The 14,949-nt window shown below is 34.4% G+C and overlaps 1 protein-coding gene across 1 annotated transcript in view; it reads right to left on the bottom strand.

Annotated features, from left to right (window-relative positions):
- The window catches only part of Tmprss15 (transmembrane serine protease 15), a 107,305-nt gene that overhangs the window by 22,098 nt on the left and 70,258 nt on the right, over window positions 1-14,949 (bottom strand). The window contains exons 20-21 of the mRNA XM_005360611.1: window positions 9,114-9,224; window positions 7,220-7,352 (exon numbers count right to left, since the gene is read on the bottom strand). Of these exons, the coding sequence (XP_005360668.1) occupies window positions 7,220-7,352; window positions 9,114-9,224 (244 nt within the window). The remainder of the gene's footprint in view (window positions 1-7,219; window positions 7,353-9,113; window positions 9,225-14,949) is intronic.

Here is a 14,949-nt window from a genome sequence, read left to right as displayed (position 1 = left end):
TTGTTCCTAACTAGCTCTTGTAATTTAAATTAACCCATTTCTATTAATCTGCCTTTTACCTTGTGGTTTTTTAATCTTTATTTCTGTATGTCCAGCTCTGTCTATGTCTTGTTGTCATCGCCTCTGCACCTCGATTATCTGCTACTGCTTCTTCTCTTTATCTGTAGGTTCCACCTATACTTTCTGCCTATCAATTTGCCGTTTAGCTCTTTATTAAGCCAATCACAGCTGTATCTTCACACAGTGTACAAATATTCTATAACATGTTGACACTTATTTTCAAAAAAGTTCTCCAAACTGGTATGAATGGAATCAAGATGATTACAATCAATTAAATTTTTATGATGATTTCCAGACCTATGGATTTTGATAACTCCAGTGCCCATCTCTACAACTGTCTGAAAAGATTAGATATTTAGTATCATACCATACAGTTTTACCTTATTTACATATTAGTGTCTTCTAGCAACTTATTTCTAAGCCATTCTTATTATTTCTATGGCTTATATTCCCATAAAGGGCTCTTCTGACTTGCAGAAGTCTATTCTATGCGAGAAGAGAAGCATATACATGTAAACATTAACACTTTTTAGGTCATTGATGAATTATAAAAATACAAAAGATTCTAGGGAGAGAAAAAGGGCTATTCCCAGGCTGCTTGGATGGTATTCAGTCTTCAGCCTCTCTTCTCAGGCCCTGCTTAGGTTGCCTCTCCTTTGTCTTGCTACTCAGACTGCATTTGCTGAGATAAGGATTCTTGCCTGCAGCCAGAGCTTAGGTAGAGATGTTTTAAGCCTTTAGACACACTAAAGCTGAAGGAATAATAATGCATGCTGCAAATACTGCATCCCGGCCCTGTACCTCATTTCACACCCCAAAAGGTTTAAACCGTGAATAGAGCCAGGTGGGATTAAGCTAAAAAAGCTTTTAGAGAATGAGGGCCTTTCTTTTCGGATTGGAGGGAAAGAAGGGGATTGAGTTGGCAGGAGAGAGTTCAGGACATTTATAGACAGGGGGTTGGTGGTTGGAAGAGAGTCTGGACAAAGAACTGCACTCCGATAGTCTCAGCAGTGGGCACTTAGGTAACACTATGTCTGAACTGAATGTAACTCAACCGCAAATCTTATTCATTTACTACATTTATAGTAACACATCTACCATTCACCTAGAGAAACTTTTAGCGAGTAGACAAACTTAATGAAGTTTAGTTTTTTCTGACCTAAGCTCTTTAAAGTTTGGGACATTTGCATAGAAGTAACGAAATGTCAGTAGAAGAGTTGTCTTGACCTAACCAATCCCTCCTCTGTGCATTGCTCCATAGTCTCAGCAAAAGAGAAAACAATGGGTCAATCTTGCCATTGCTCTCTACTGTCTTACAGAAGTAATGGTGTTTGGATGAAAACAGACTGCTGGCAATGCAACCAAAAAAGTGTCTGAGAGATGAGGTTTTTAGGAGCTTATCAAGGAGGCGAGTTCTCTGTAGACAGTATCTAGAATATGTGAATAGCATGTTCTCCCTTAAGTTTATCTTCTCAGTGTTACTGGTTTTATTTTCATTAATTTTATTTATTGTATGTATTGATATTTGTGTGTGTGTGTGTGTGTGTGTGTGTGTGTTGTGAGCTAGACAACTGATGTATACCCAGACATGCATCCTGTCCTAGCTCTTGGATTATACCTTTTTGGCAGCCCTTGCCTATGTGCCTTAACCAGCCCTGTAAGGGAATGAATTAACCAGATATGAATTTTGGAAGCTGTCAAAGTATTGCAGCTCATTTGCTCCTCAGTTATTTTTAATTAATGAATTTTTAATTTTGATGCAGGGGGAATGGTTGTAATTTGCATGCCAGATAAATGATAAGTTCTCAGTACAGCGCATCATTTACTGTCATCATTTTGGTAGTCATTTTCATACAGTAGGATTTTTTTTTTCCAAAAACTCATCTAGAGCTTCTTGCAATCCACCACACCTTAGTAATATGGAGCTGTGACTGGAGAATAGTCTCAGCAGCTGAAGGTGAGTGATACCCAAACTGAGAACTTTGGTTCCATTTATTCCCAGGAACTACAGGGCATGTAGTTCTTCTTTTTCTCATCTCCCTCTCTCTCCGTCCCTGCTCTGCGTGGTGTGTATTCTCATATATGAATAAATGAAATGAAAATATAAATATATTGTTTGGAAGTTTTAAGTAAAAGGAAAAAATAGAAAATAGAATTTATTTGGGGGACCATAAGGGAAGGGAGAAGAAGAGAGAGAGAGAGGAAAATGAGGAAGAAAGGGGAGAGGGTGGGAGAAGATCCTGCAGTTCCTCTGGATGGATGGACTTCCTCGGGTTGAATGGAACTCAAGTTCTCTGATTTTGTGGCATGTACCTTCAGCTGCTGAGACTACTCTCCGCTCACAGCACCTTATTACTATGGTGTTGGAGGGAAAGAAGCTCTAGATGAGTTTTTGGAAAGATAACTTCTACTGCATTAAAATTACTACCAGAATATTCTGTAAAATGAAAATACAGAGTCACCAACATTAGAGGTAGTAGTTAAACCTTTTCTGATCTTTCTCATATCTTGTCCTGATGGGTTTTCTTTGTGTTGGGGGTGGGAGGCTCCATGTGTGTTCACAGTTGTAGTAAGTTAATGTTTTCCTATATACTTGAAGATATTTAGGACACTGACAGAAATTACATGTGGGAACCAGAATACTATCAACTTATGCCAGTATTGAATGCCAATTTTAATTTCAGGTTTCAGTACTTTGTGTCAAATTGTTGAAATAAATTAAATGTGCGTTTGTGTGGGATCTTTCTTTTTTTTGAGATCATAAGAAAATGAAAATATTTCTCTCTTCCCTGTCTTCCAATTAATCATGGAAACTTTATTTTAAAGACAGAATTCATTCTCTACCTCAGTATTTACCAACACCTCACACTAGAAAAACATTGATGCAAGTCTGTTTCTTGCCCAGATTTGAGAATATGAGGATAGCATTAACTAGTCTGGTTTGTAAAGTAGAGACATGTTGCATAGGACTCTTAGGTTTAACAATTCTTCTTGGAATTCCTAATCAGAAAACAAATAATTAGCTCAATTTCTCACTAATATTAATGATTAATTTTAATAATTTTTGCAGGGCATATCCCATGGGCATGGATTGGGCTGTAACAATGTGGATTTCCTTCTTAGAAAACATGATGGAAAACTCATTGTTAATTTAGCATTACACTTGCCTCAGTGTAAAGATTCTTCTTTCTTACTTTGATCAAAGACATAAAAATGTTATTCAAAGTGCTTTTTACTTATGCATGCTATAAATGGGAGGAAATTAAAGTGTTTAATATAAAGGAGTAAAGACTGATCAAATCTGCCTCATGCGATTTTCTCAAATCTGTGGGGAATTGCAATTCATAGCCAATCTGCATAAATAACTTTGAGAGACTACCGGGCCTGCTTAATAAATTAGATCCTAAATTATTTCCCACTATACCAAACACATCATTAAAACACACCAAGTTTTCTTTCCATTTCCTCATGCCAGTCTAGACAACTCTCATTAATGCTGTAATATTCTTTCGGGTACTAAGGCACTATGGAAACTAATAAGCATGCATAGCGACAAAGATTAACATCTTTCCACAAATTACCTGAATTTTTTCAGAAGAAAGCAAGTACCTGGACTTTCTAAAATATATCTAAGACAATGGATTACATCACTTTTTTTTTTTTTGTACTAAAGGACCCTATCTCTTGGTCTCCAAGTCTTGCTGCAAGAACTATGATCCACAGGAAATAAGGTCAGAGAACCAGACAGTATAACTTGGGTTGAAATACCATGCAAATAAATAGGTCTCAGTGCTTTAGAACTGATTTGCATTCACTCAACGTAGGCCAGTCTCCTGAAGAACTTTGCTGATATCCCGTCACTGAGTTCAAGTCTCCCGCAGCACCTTTCATTTTTCAGTAATTTTCTATTTATGTGTTTATCCCTACCATATAAACGTGTAAATCTAAGTCATAATGTATTTCATGACTTTATACAGTATCATTACCAATGCTTCTATTTTTGAATCAGGAATAATCAAAATTAACTTACAAAGTTTAAATGCACTAAAGATACACGTATCAATTCTAGTACATTGTTTCACATCTTATTTAATTCAAATTAATTTAAATTATTTCTTTTACTTTTTTCATCTTTGAGAGTATAATTACAATATTTTCCCAATCTCTTTCATTAATTCTATCTCTTCCAAATACCCCCTTGCTCTCTTTCAAATTCATGACCTCTTAGTTTATTGTTATTATATAGACATACAAACGTTCACACACACACATATATACAATCATGTCTACATGTATATGTATATAGTCTCCTCAACTGCATTAATGTAAACTAAGTCCATTGAGGAAGTCCTCAACTTCCCCAAACTTTTAACAGAAAGGAAAAGGCCTCCCTATTACCTCTGTGAAATTGCTATTGAGTTAAAACATTGTTAAGTATGAATCCAGAGATAATGTCACTATCAAGTGTTTTACTTGAAGTTAGAAAAATCAACAAATTGTCAGCTTCTGTATTTTGTTGACTCTTCCAGAATAAAAAATGTCACCTCTGAAGTTATTCCTCATACAACCTGTACTACTACACAGCTCTTTTTTGTTAGATGCTACTAAAACTGAGGTGATTTTTTTAGAATACAATCTATAATGTATTAAGAAAGGATGTAGCTTGCACATGTATGAACATCTAAAGTACATGTAATTTTTAATTGATACTTATAAATTAAATTGATGATCATCTGAATAGTGTGTGATAAAATTCTCTTCTTGCCTTTTCCTTTGATGGGAATCACCTTTTAAGATGAAGCCTGAATCTCAGGTATCCCATTATGAAAGCACATAATTTGAGGAGACAAGGGAAGCTAGAAACTTTCAGCCCAATTATTAGAAATTCTGCTATGTTTCTAACATTCCACATGAGACTGAAAATTATCATTCACTAAAGATATCTGTATATAGTAGCTGGGTTTTATCATGGCATTGATACACAATAGGAGTCTCTCAGTCAACTAGAATTCACACAGGTTTATGGAGAACTTGAAATTGTGTTACTGGCTGCTACATGGTAAGTTATTTTCAGTGAGACTGTTTTTGAGTTCTAAATGAAAAGAAATCTCTGTGCTACCCAGACAAATTTTTGTTGTTGCTTTGAGACTTCATGTCACTATGTAGCCATAAATGTCCTTGAAATTGCTGGATAGACTAGGCTGGCATTAAACAGCAATTCTCTTGCCTCTGATTTCCCCATGGTGATAGTGTAAGCACAGGCCATCTCAAGCTCTGGAAATCCTGTTAGGTGACCCACTAGTTAGGTAGCACAAAATATCCCTTACTGAAAAGACAACTTATTGCACTTGTTTTCATGAATTAAAAGTAGTTCAAATACTGGCCAAAAGTTCATGTATAGATTTTGGTGTACATAAATCTGTTTTTCTTCCTTAACTTTATATCTTTATTTTAAATTTCTTCAGATCACTTAGATTTAATGACTATTACTATTAACACATGAAAAAATAATTTCTGTTCCATTTAAATATGTTTGCTGATGGAAACCAGGTTGCCTAGCTACCCATCTGATGTATTGTTAATTCATATCTCTGCCCATGCAATCTTTTACAAATGGACATCTATAATCAAATCACATAAAGATACAGATACAGGTAATTTCTAGGCATGTATCTTTGTTTGTTCATTCATTTGTAGTAGTTTTGGTTTTGTCTTTGAGATAGGATTCCACCTAGCTCAGGCTAGCCTTGAGGTACTATACATCCAAGGATGACCTTGAATTCTTAATCATCTCACTTCAGCTTTCCGTGGTGTTACAAGCTTGTTCCACCATGCCTGACAGTGTTTTCTAGAATGCATCAGAAAACCATTTAGCAGTTCATGGTGGAAAACGTTATGATTTATAGTTAGACAACTTTTTTGTACTTCTATATGTCTAGATATAGCTGCAGTTAAGTGAGCTAATTTAGTTCCTCTGCTGATATTTATTTCTTAACAATTGTTGAGATTCAGAACAATAATTAATAAAATTAAGGTATTAAGTTCTAGTAGAACTCAAAAAAAAAATAGCAAAAAGCTTTATGTGTTGAATCCCCAATGAGGTTCCTCTTAGAGAAGGTGGGACCCATTACTAACTGATACCTGTTGGGAGAGGGAAAATCAGTTCTCTTTGAGGTTGTGCCTCCTCCTGGTGTTCAGTAGTTGACCCTAGGGACACAGATTTATCAGTCCTAATTGGACTTGATGAGTTTACAAAAACAAAAGGAACGGGAATGCAAAATTGGCTTGGTTTGGAAAGAGCTCTAGATATGGGAGGAGATGGGAGATGGTGACCTTTATGATCAAAATACAATGCACAAAATGTTCAGAGAATTAATATTTTTGCCAATATATTAGCATAATTTATAATTTAAGATGAGTTTAGTCATTGTTTCCCTCTTTTTTATTTTGGTAACAAACATTTTCTAAGTTGATACTATAAATTTCAGATAAACTTAATTCACTATCAGTAAAAGTGACTGCTCTGACAAGATCGCTTGGCAAAAGTTAGGAGCATGGGGGTGAGGGTGGGGTAAGGGGAAGGGGAGAGGGGGAGAAAGAGGGAAGAAGGGGAGGGTTGGGGAGAGCTTGGGGGAGTGGGATGTTTGAGATGGAGGAAGGGTGGATATAGGAGCAGGGAAGAAGATATCTACATTTAGGGAGTCATTTTAGGGTTGGCAAGAGACTTGGCTCTAGAGGGTATACTAGGTGTCCACAGGTATGTCCCCAACTAGGTCCTTGGGCGGCAGAGGAGAGGGTGTCTGAACTGGCCTTGTCCTATAATCACACTGATGAATATCTTGAGGCTCCATTCTTATTAGTGACTACTGTCAATGAAGGAAGTTTGTGAGGGACTATTCTTCTGGTCATAGTGGATAATCTTTCTAATACTTGTCCACATTTGATTTGCAAGTATTTTCCTGAACACTTTTGAATCTATGTTGATTATAAAACAAATAAAATATAATTCCTACCAAAACTATGCTGTTCTCTAACATCCACGTGTGTATAAATATCACACACACACATGCATACATGTACACACACACAGAAACACAAACACAGACTATAAACATATTAATAACAACAAAAGGTAAAACAGCTTAGTAGGCTCACTTACCCTTGTCCCAGGAGTTGACAAACTTCATTTGAAATCTGTGCAGTCCAGTTCTCGGCACAAGTGACATGCCAAACACTATGGATTTTGAACTGTACCAAACCATTGTTGTTCATTGTGCCATTGAGAAACCGCACTGAAAATGCAGAGCATAGGATGTGGTTACATGAAGACAGGGAGTGGGGGCCGTGTGGAAATATTGGTTAAAGGGAAACATTTCATCTAGACAAGAGGAAGTAAGCTATTTGAGTCCAAGTGTGCAGTACAGATATGCTAACTATGCACTTTTAAGTTGCTAAAAATATTTCAAACTGTACCATTACAAAATAAGTAAATGTTTAAGGTGCTATGCAGAATTATTAGCTAGGTTTACTCCACATTGTATGCATGAAGCATAATGTTACTTTGCATCCCATAAGTAGTTATAATTTTAGAATTTCCAACCACATTCTTGAAATACCATTAGTTAAGTAGAGATATATAAAGGATATTGGATTATACATAGGGTCATTTTGGTTAAGTTCATAGAAGAATAATGGGCTTAACTAAAATGTGCTCATTCTCAATAATTAGATATTAGCAATTGGTTGTAGCTTTTTCTGAAGAGTATCTTGGAAGATATAAGTTGAGAAATAGAATTTTAGTTGACATATTTTTTTCTATAATTAAAAAATGAATAAAAAGCACGAACATTCCAGTTTATTTCCCAGCAAATGAACAAAATAAAATTAGTCATTTTGTTTTTTAAGTTATTAGAAGTTATTTATGAAAATCATTACTTAAACTTAGTCACTTAAAGAAGGAAAAATGAAATTCAGGAGAGAAAGCTCATTTTTTTCCTCATGTGGCCTTTTCCAGAATCATTCTGTTTTCATTTGTTCTCTTTGCTATATGATTGCCACCATCTTCTCGCCACCTTACAAACATTTTGCAAAGAATGTTATGGTCATTATACCCAGAAAGGGCCTGAACCTCACCTAGTTATCTAGAAAAATAATTTTTTGTGATGGCAGTCTGGCATACAAACACCATGCTGCTACTGGTTTTGCTTTATTCTTGAATAAAAGAATTTAGTATTGAATTAAACAGACAGAGACTCAAAAACTATCCTTAGTTTATATGAGGTAGGTGATCTTTGACAGATACATAACTTCTCCAACACTCAGTTTCTTCAGGGCTAAATCTAGTATTTTCTTAATATGACACTCCTTTATCACACTTATTTATAGTGCAATGCACATAATATGTGTAATCGCTTTTTTAGAAATTAAAACAAGGGACAATAATTCAATTAATTAAGTCATCATTGGAACTTGAAATGGGAGCATGGCCTGGATCCAATCGAAGAGAAAAAATAAAAGACACTTGAGAACTAAACTTGTTAAATCCAGATAATTCAGTTAAAATATGCGTTCAGGTGCTTCTTCTGAAGGCAATAAACAAAATAAGCAGTCAGTGCGACAGGTACTATGGTGCCTGGTTTGTGTTATTTTCTATCTTTGATATTTATGATTTCTGACTGAATCTTTCTTGCCCTAAACCTACAGTTATTATGTGTTATCAAGTTTAACAAGCAACACACACAAACTAGAGGCCTGCCTGTATTTTAGTTTTACTGCAAAGAAGAATGTTCTAGATGTGCTGCTATCAAGAGGGAGACTTGCATTCCTCAGCACTTGAAATAAACAAATCATGCAACCGTCCATCCATGTTGGGGAAATCCAAAAACAAAGCTAAAGTAACCCAAGTATCTTCATGAAAATAAGATCTCCTAAGAAAATTGGGAGCATGGAAATCCTGGAGGAGGGTTGAAGGGGGAGAGGGGAGAGGCAGGGAGGGGTGCAGAGAAAAATGTAGAGCTAAATAAAAGTCAATAAAAAGAAAAAAAAAAACATACCACAGTCTTCTTCATCTGAGCCATCAGCACAGTGTGTGTGTCCATCACAGAGGTTCCCCATTGGAATGCACTTTCCATCTTTACACGGAAATTCTTCATCCTGGCAGGGCTCTGTTTATTGTTGAGGGTAAGAAAATCACAGATTGATGTTTTCTGAGTACCCATGCAATTTATACACTTTTAGACTTCAGAATTCAATTTAGCATGTGGTGGAAGATGCTTCAATGTTGAAATACTTGAAACTTTAAATGAGTTTGGTTTTAATGTGGCTTTAAACAGATCAAATCTTGGTCATCTGTTTTGCAAATGTGTTTTGAGATTGATCTTAAAATTAATTGATCTGAGAGATCTCAAATACGGCTGGGAGACAGTTATCTCAGAGAGATTTATTTTATTGTTTTCAAAGGAAGAGCTCTATGTTGGGAAGAGAAGAGGAATTCTGTTCAGGGCACATATGATGTAGATTCTCAGAGAATGGACTGTTGTATATGGAGATACTGAACATCTCATGTTCTGTGGTACAGTGACATTCCCGAAGGAGAAACAAAGAACTTGGTAATGAAAAAAAAAAGCAGCAAGACCTCTACTCTGAAAATAACTAATAAATATAAATCAGTATCATGACTGTATCATTATATTAAACTTGGATAAATTTCACTTAAGTCACAACTTAAAAGGATATCAGAAACAAAATTTTCTCCATGAAAATTTTGTTATTAAGAGTTACTCAAAAATAAACTATTCGTCAAATAAATAAAGAAATAGTGAATATATTAACAGTTAATATACTAATACTATTATATTAAACATTATTAATATAATATAAAACATAATATTAGTATATTAAATGTTGATATACGTTTACTATTTATTTCTATGGCAAATAGTGTGTGTGTGTGTATGCAAACACAGATATGATACAGTGTCATTAATTAGAAATCCACATAAAACAAAGGTAAGTATTGACCTTTGGCAAAGGTAATGAGAAGTATAGATAATAAGTTAATCCTGTATTTGTTCTAGAAACAATTGCTCTGCATTTGCTGGTTTAATAGCATTTGAGAATGATGGAGTGTTATCTTTGCTGATTTTTTTCAAAATGTATTAGAAAGTTTCCTGCATGTACAAAGCTCCAACATCTCTACTCTTCTGTGTTTATTCTCTCTCCTTACAAGTTTTTCCCATCATAGTCATGGCTGGTTACTCCCGTATTGTTTGTAGCACTGCTTGTCCAGACTTGCCAGGCCAGTCTCAGGGTTTATTTATAGTGACCAAAGCTAGAGTTCTTGAAAGAGATCATTTTAACTAGGAATCTAGCTTTGAGTCTCAAATTTGAGAAGTGGTAAAAATTGCTACTTTTTAAAGGAGGGACTTTAAAATTAGTTCTTCAAAGATTTCATGTAATACGTTTGATTATATTCACTATGGTTGATAAAATTCCTGGCCCTTTCTACCCAACTTTGTGTTCTTTATCTTTTGTATCCTTTGTATCCTTCAAGCCTAATCTGTATAATATATTACTCTTTTTGAGATTTAGTATTTTTTGTTTGTTGAGTTAGAATTATTTCTACTTATCATAAGAATAAATAAATAAATAATGTACCTGGCTTGCCAATATGTGTGAACTTTCTGTCCAATAAATGGTATTAACAGCAAAAATAGGAACATTATTAAAAGTTCTATTTAGAAAACCGATGGCAGAATCTGTAGATCTGGGAAACAGGCTGCAACTGACTTGAGATGTCTCCTTCTTTATAAGTCAGATAAGCTTGTGTTTTAGCAGGCAGTGGTTATAATAGTTTCATGACTGGTCAAATTTGTGAGAATGTGACTGGAAGTGTTCAATCATAAGTATCTGTGAACCCTCAAAAAACACCCAGAAGGGTTGTAAAGAATGCAAGAACAAAGGATACAGAAAAGGTCCATGAAATGCTATCTTCTTGACTAACACGGCTGTTGCCCTCACAAGCTCATAGCATCTGTGATCACTTGCACAGATCTACACAAGAACAAGTGAGTCAAGACTCTATCATGAATGGTGGAGTCATTCATGAGTCATTATCCTTATCTTGGGGTCTATTAGAGGCTGATGCCTATTAAAGAAAGGGGAACCTTTCTTTTTTTCCTTAGCAATGTTACTGTTAGAAGATTATAAACGATTGTGTGGATGGCCCCACACTCAAGTACATATGAGCAGTCTTAATTGGACTGAGAGGGACAAAAACTGGATGAATAACTGTAATTGCTTCAAAGGTTGAGGACTTGAGTTAGAGCCTGGGGACTGACTCAGTGGAAGAAGAGAAATGACTAGCCAAAATTGTTCTCTGCCTTTGGCATCCGTGTCCTTATACACATGTCTGCATACACATACATAACTAACTAAGCAAATACAAAATAAATAAAAACAAAAAGTGGGGGTATCATATTGGAAAGGGGAATTGAAACAGGGAAATGCAGATGGATATGATAAAAATGCATTTCACATGCATCTGTGTGTACATATATGAGTCTCAAAATTAAGTTGTTTAAAAGTACAAGCTTTAAAAATATCTTCCTTCCTTCCTTTCTTTCTTTCTTTCTTTCTTTCTTTCTTTCTTTCATTTTTCTCTTTATTTCCTTATACATGGGTGTGTTCTGACAGTGAGCTCTGAAACGTCTCTCTATCACCTTATTATTCTTGTTCTCTGCTCTACTTCTACTATTTTTCTCTCCAAATAAAAAGAAGATCAGGAAAATATGTCTGATTATTATCACTTGGTAGCAGAAAACAGTAATTGGATAAATTTGTCTATTTTAAGCTTTGAAACATTCTATATTTTAACCAAAATCTAATTTACCTTAATAGAGATATTTTTAGGAAGTTACAGCTGACTGTTTCGGCAAATTTTTATATCAGGAGAAAAGTAGGTTATAAAATTCAAAACATAATATTATTAGGGAGGTTCTAGTAAATGTAATTACCAATTTATTTCACAAACACATATTTTTAAACAGATTACTGAGATGACAAATGGCCCCAAATGATTGTATTTTCTACAAGGAAGCATGAACATCTTACTGGAAAGATTTCTCTTTCTTCTGAACACTATCATTATTTAACTTTCCTTTAGAAGATAGGAGAACTTCAAAATAGATGCACCCACATAAATACACACTCTATAACAATATATATTTCAGCATATATTAATTTTATAACATAACTGTTCTAGTTTCAGACCCATAATTAAATATTTTAATATAATCCATAATGTTAGTCATTATGGATTACTGTTAAATTATTTATTATATTTTCCATAGCTATTATAATCATTATGTCAAATGAAGTTACAGTGACAGTACTTATTTGTGGATACATTTATTGTCAGTGTTTCTTTTATTATTGTGATCAAGTTGTAGTCAGTTGGAAAGGGACATGTTAGTTACAGTAAGTATAAGAATCAGTATAAAATTTTGAGTGAAAACATGTTCCCTGTCTTTGTCTGAAAATGATAATTTGTTGTCTTTCTGTAATCAAAGCTGTTAGGATTATACTTGTAGACCCAGAAAAGATAACTAGCTCAGAAGGCAAAATAAATTGGATGAGAAATTACAGAATGGTAAAAATGGTATATTCTTGTTGAGGTGTTTTGTTTAGGAGGTATGCATAAGCTATTTCGAAACTTTCCATATATGTATAATCATGATTTTTATTTTTTGGAATACATAATATTTCAGGTTACTAGGAAGTCTTTAATACAATAATTTATTCTTTCTGGAGCCAGAAATCTTATTTCTGATAGTTTTATGTCCATGGTGAGAGAAGAAAAAGGTAATATTATTCAGAATTGAATTTCCCTATCTTCTCTTTATGAAGTCTCTATAGCCCTGCCTCATTTAGTCACCATATGCTTGGTTTTTTAAAAGAAACTAAATTGGTTTCTAAGGCACACCACACAAGATGTGGAGGGCTCTAAGGCCCTGAGTGTAACCAGGTGCCATTTGTGAGTTGGATTTATGCTCTACTGACTTCCACGTGAAGACTCAGAGAATCAGAAACAAGCAATGGGAACACATTCATAAGAGACAGCATAATAAATATCTACTGTGAATATTCAAGTTCAACGTGACTAGGAATTACTAAAAGGGACAAATAAAATAAAATATGTTTCATAACTTACTTAAAGCAAAACTTTCAAGATAGTCCTAAAATATCTCAGAAGACAAGAAAGTGTTTAAACACTGGAAGCAATTTTCAGCGTATTTTCCCATAATGTTTTTGAAATGATTGCCAAAGCAGAACACCAATATAAAGAGGAATGTGTACCTAACCTCATATTCATTACTGGCTTGGTTATCTTCTAATGCCAAATCCCTGTTTCTATAACTGCATTTCAGTCTTTTGCTATTAAAAACATTTTGATAAAAAAATAAAAAAAACTGCATGGAGGACAGCTGGGTCACTGAACTTCTCCTTCCCAGAAGACTGCCTTCTAAGTCCAAGAGAAACAGCAACTCCCAAGTGAGTCCATTTTTCATGCAGTGGTGTTCTGTAAGAGATCCCTCTATCTTGACTCAAAAAAACAAAACAAAACAAAACAAAACAAAACAGCATTCTCTTAAAAACAAGATGCTCATGACCAAAATCTAGCTCTAGGGTGAACCAAATGCAAAGAACCCCTTCATATAATCATGTATGTTCATTTTATTGGCTGCATTAAACTACATGATTTGGGTTACTTTCTCCCACATAATTTTTTGTGGTATTTTTTAAAATACTTGATACTTTATTTTTCAAGCGTAAGAACCATATAAAAATCAAGAACTAATCATTTGGATGAAGAGATGTTTGTTCTCTTACACAATATCTACTATTTTAGTTTCTTTTATCTCTTGATTTTAAAATAGTAATGTAAATATCTGTGAATTGTGTAAACTTTGTACTTATAGTTTTATATATGAAAGAATGTTCTGCAATGATTTCAGTTGCTTAGATTTATAACAGACCCACTCTCCTACAGGTTGATATATAGCTTTAAAAAACCAAATTGTTTTATTATTTATTTACATTTTTAAAAAGCAAGCAATTATTCTATAAAAGTTTCTTGTCATGACAAAATTTGTGAAAACATATTGAGATGACTAACCTGCTGTGAGGATAAATACCTTTGTGCTAGCTATTTTATTGTTCCCTTGTATGATATTCTGTATGTCTGCACATTTAACTCTGCTGCACCAAATACAGACTTAGCATGCACACAGTAACTCAGTCTCATAAACTACAGGCAATATTGTTATCTGTGCACTTCTCATTGTATAGTATTTTTTTTTTCATTTTCAAATTTGATTTTATTGAGCTTTACATTTTTCTCTGCTCCCTTCTCCCTGCCTCTCCCCTCCCCTTCAACCTTTTCCCATGGTCCCCATGTTCTCAATTTACTCAGGAGATCTTATCTTTTTCTACTTCCCACGAAGATTAGAACTATGTATGTCTAACTTAGGTTTCTCATTGTTTTCTAGGTTCTCTGGGATCATGATTTGTAGGCTGATTTTCTTTGCTTTATGTTTTAAAACCACCTATGAGTGAGTATATATTAAGGTATATATTACCTTACTCAAAATGATGTTTTCTAGCTCCATCTATTTGCCTGCAAATTTCAAGATGCCGTTATTATTATTTTTTGCTGTGTAGTACTCTGTGTGTAAATGTATTTTAATCCTAAATTGTTATTAATTTTAAGTTTTCATCAATGACCCTGAAGATATATATTCTCTTTGCTTTTCTGCGTAAGTTATATTTTAATATCAACTCTGACTTCATAGAATCTTAGTCTCTCCTCTTTCCCTGCTACTGTCTCTT

The sequence above is a fragment of the Microtus ochrogaster genome, linkage group LG3 (assembly GCF_000317375.1).
Source record: "Microtus ochrogaster isolate Prairie Vole_2 linkage group LG3, MicOch1.0, whole genome shotgun sequence".
Classification (NCBI taxonomy): Eukaryota; Metazoa; Chordata; class Mammalia; order Rodentia; family Cricetidae; genus Microtus; species Microtus ochrogaster.
Note: the sequence above shows the minus strand (reverse complement) of the source record. Positions and strands in the feature narration are given on the sequence as shown.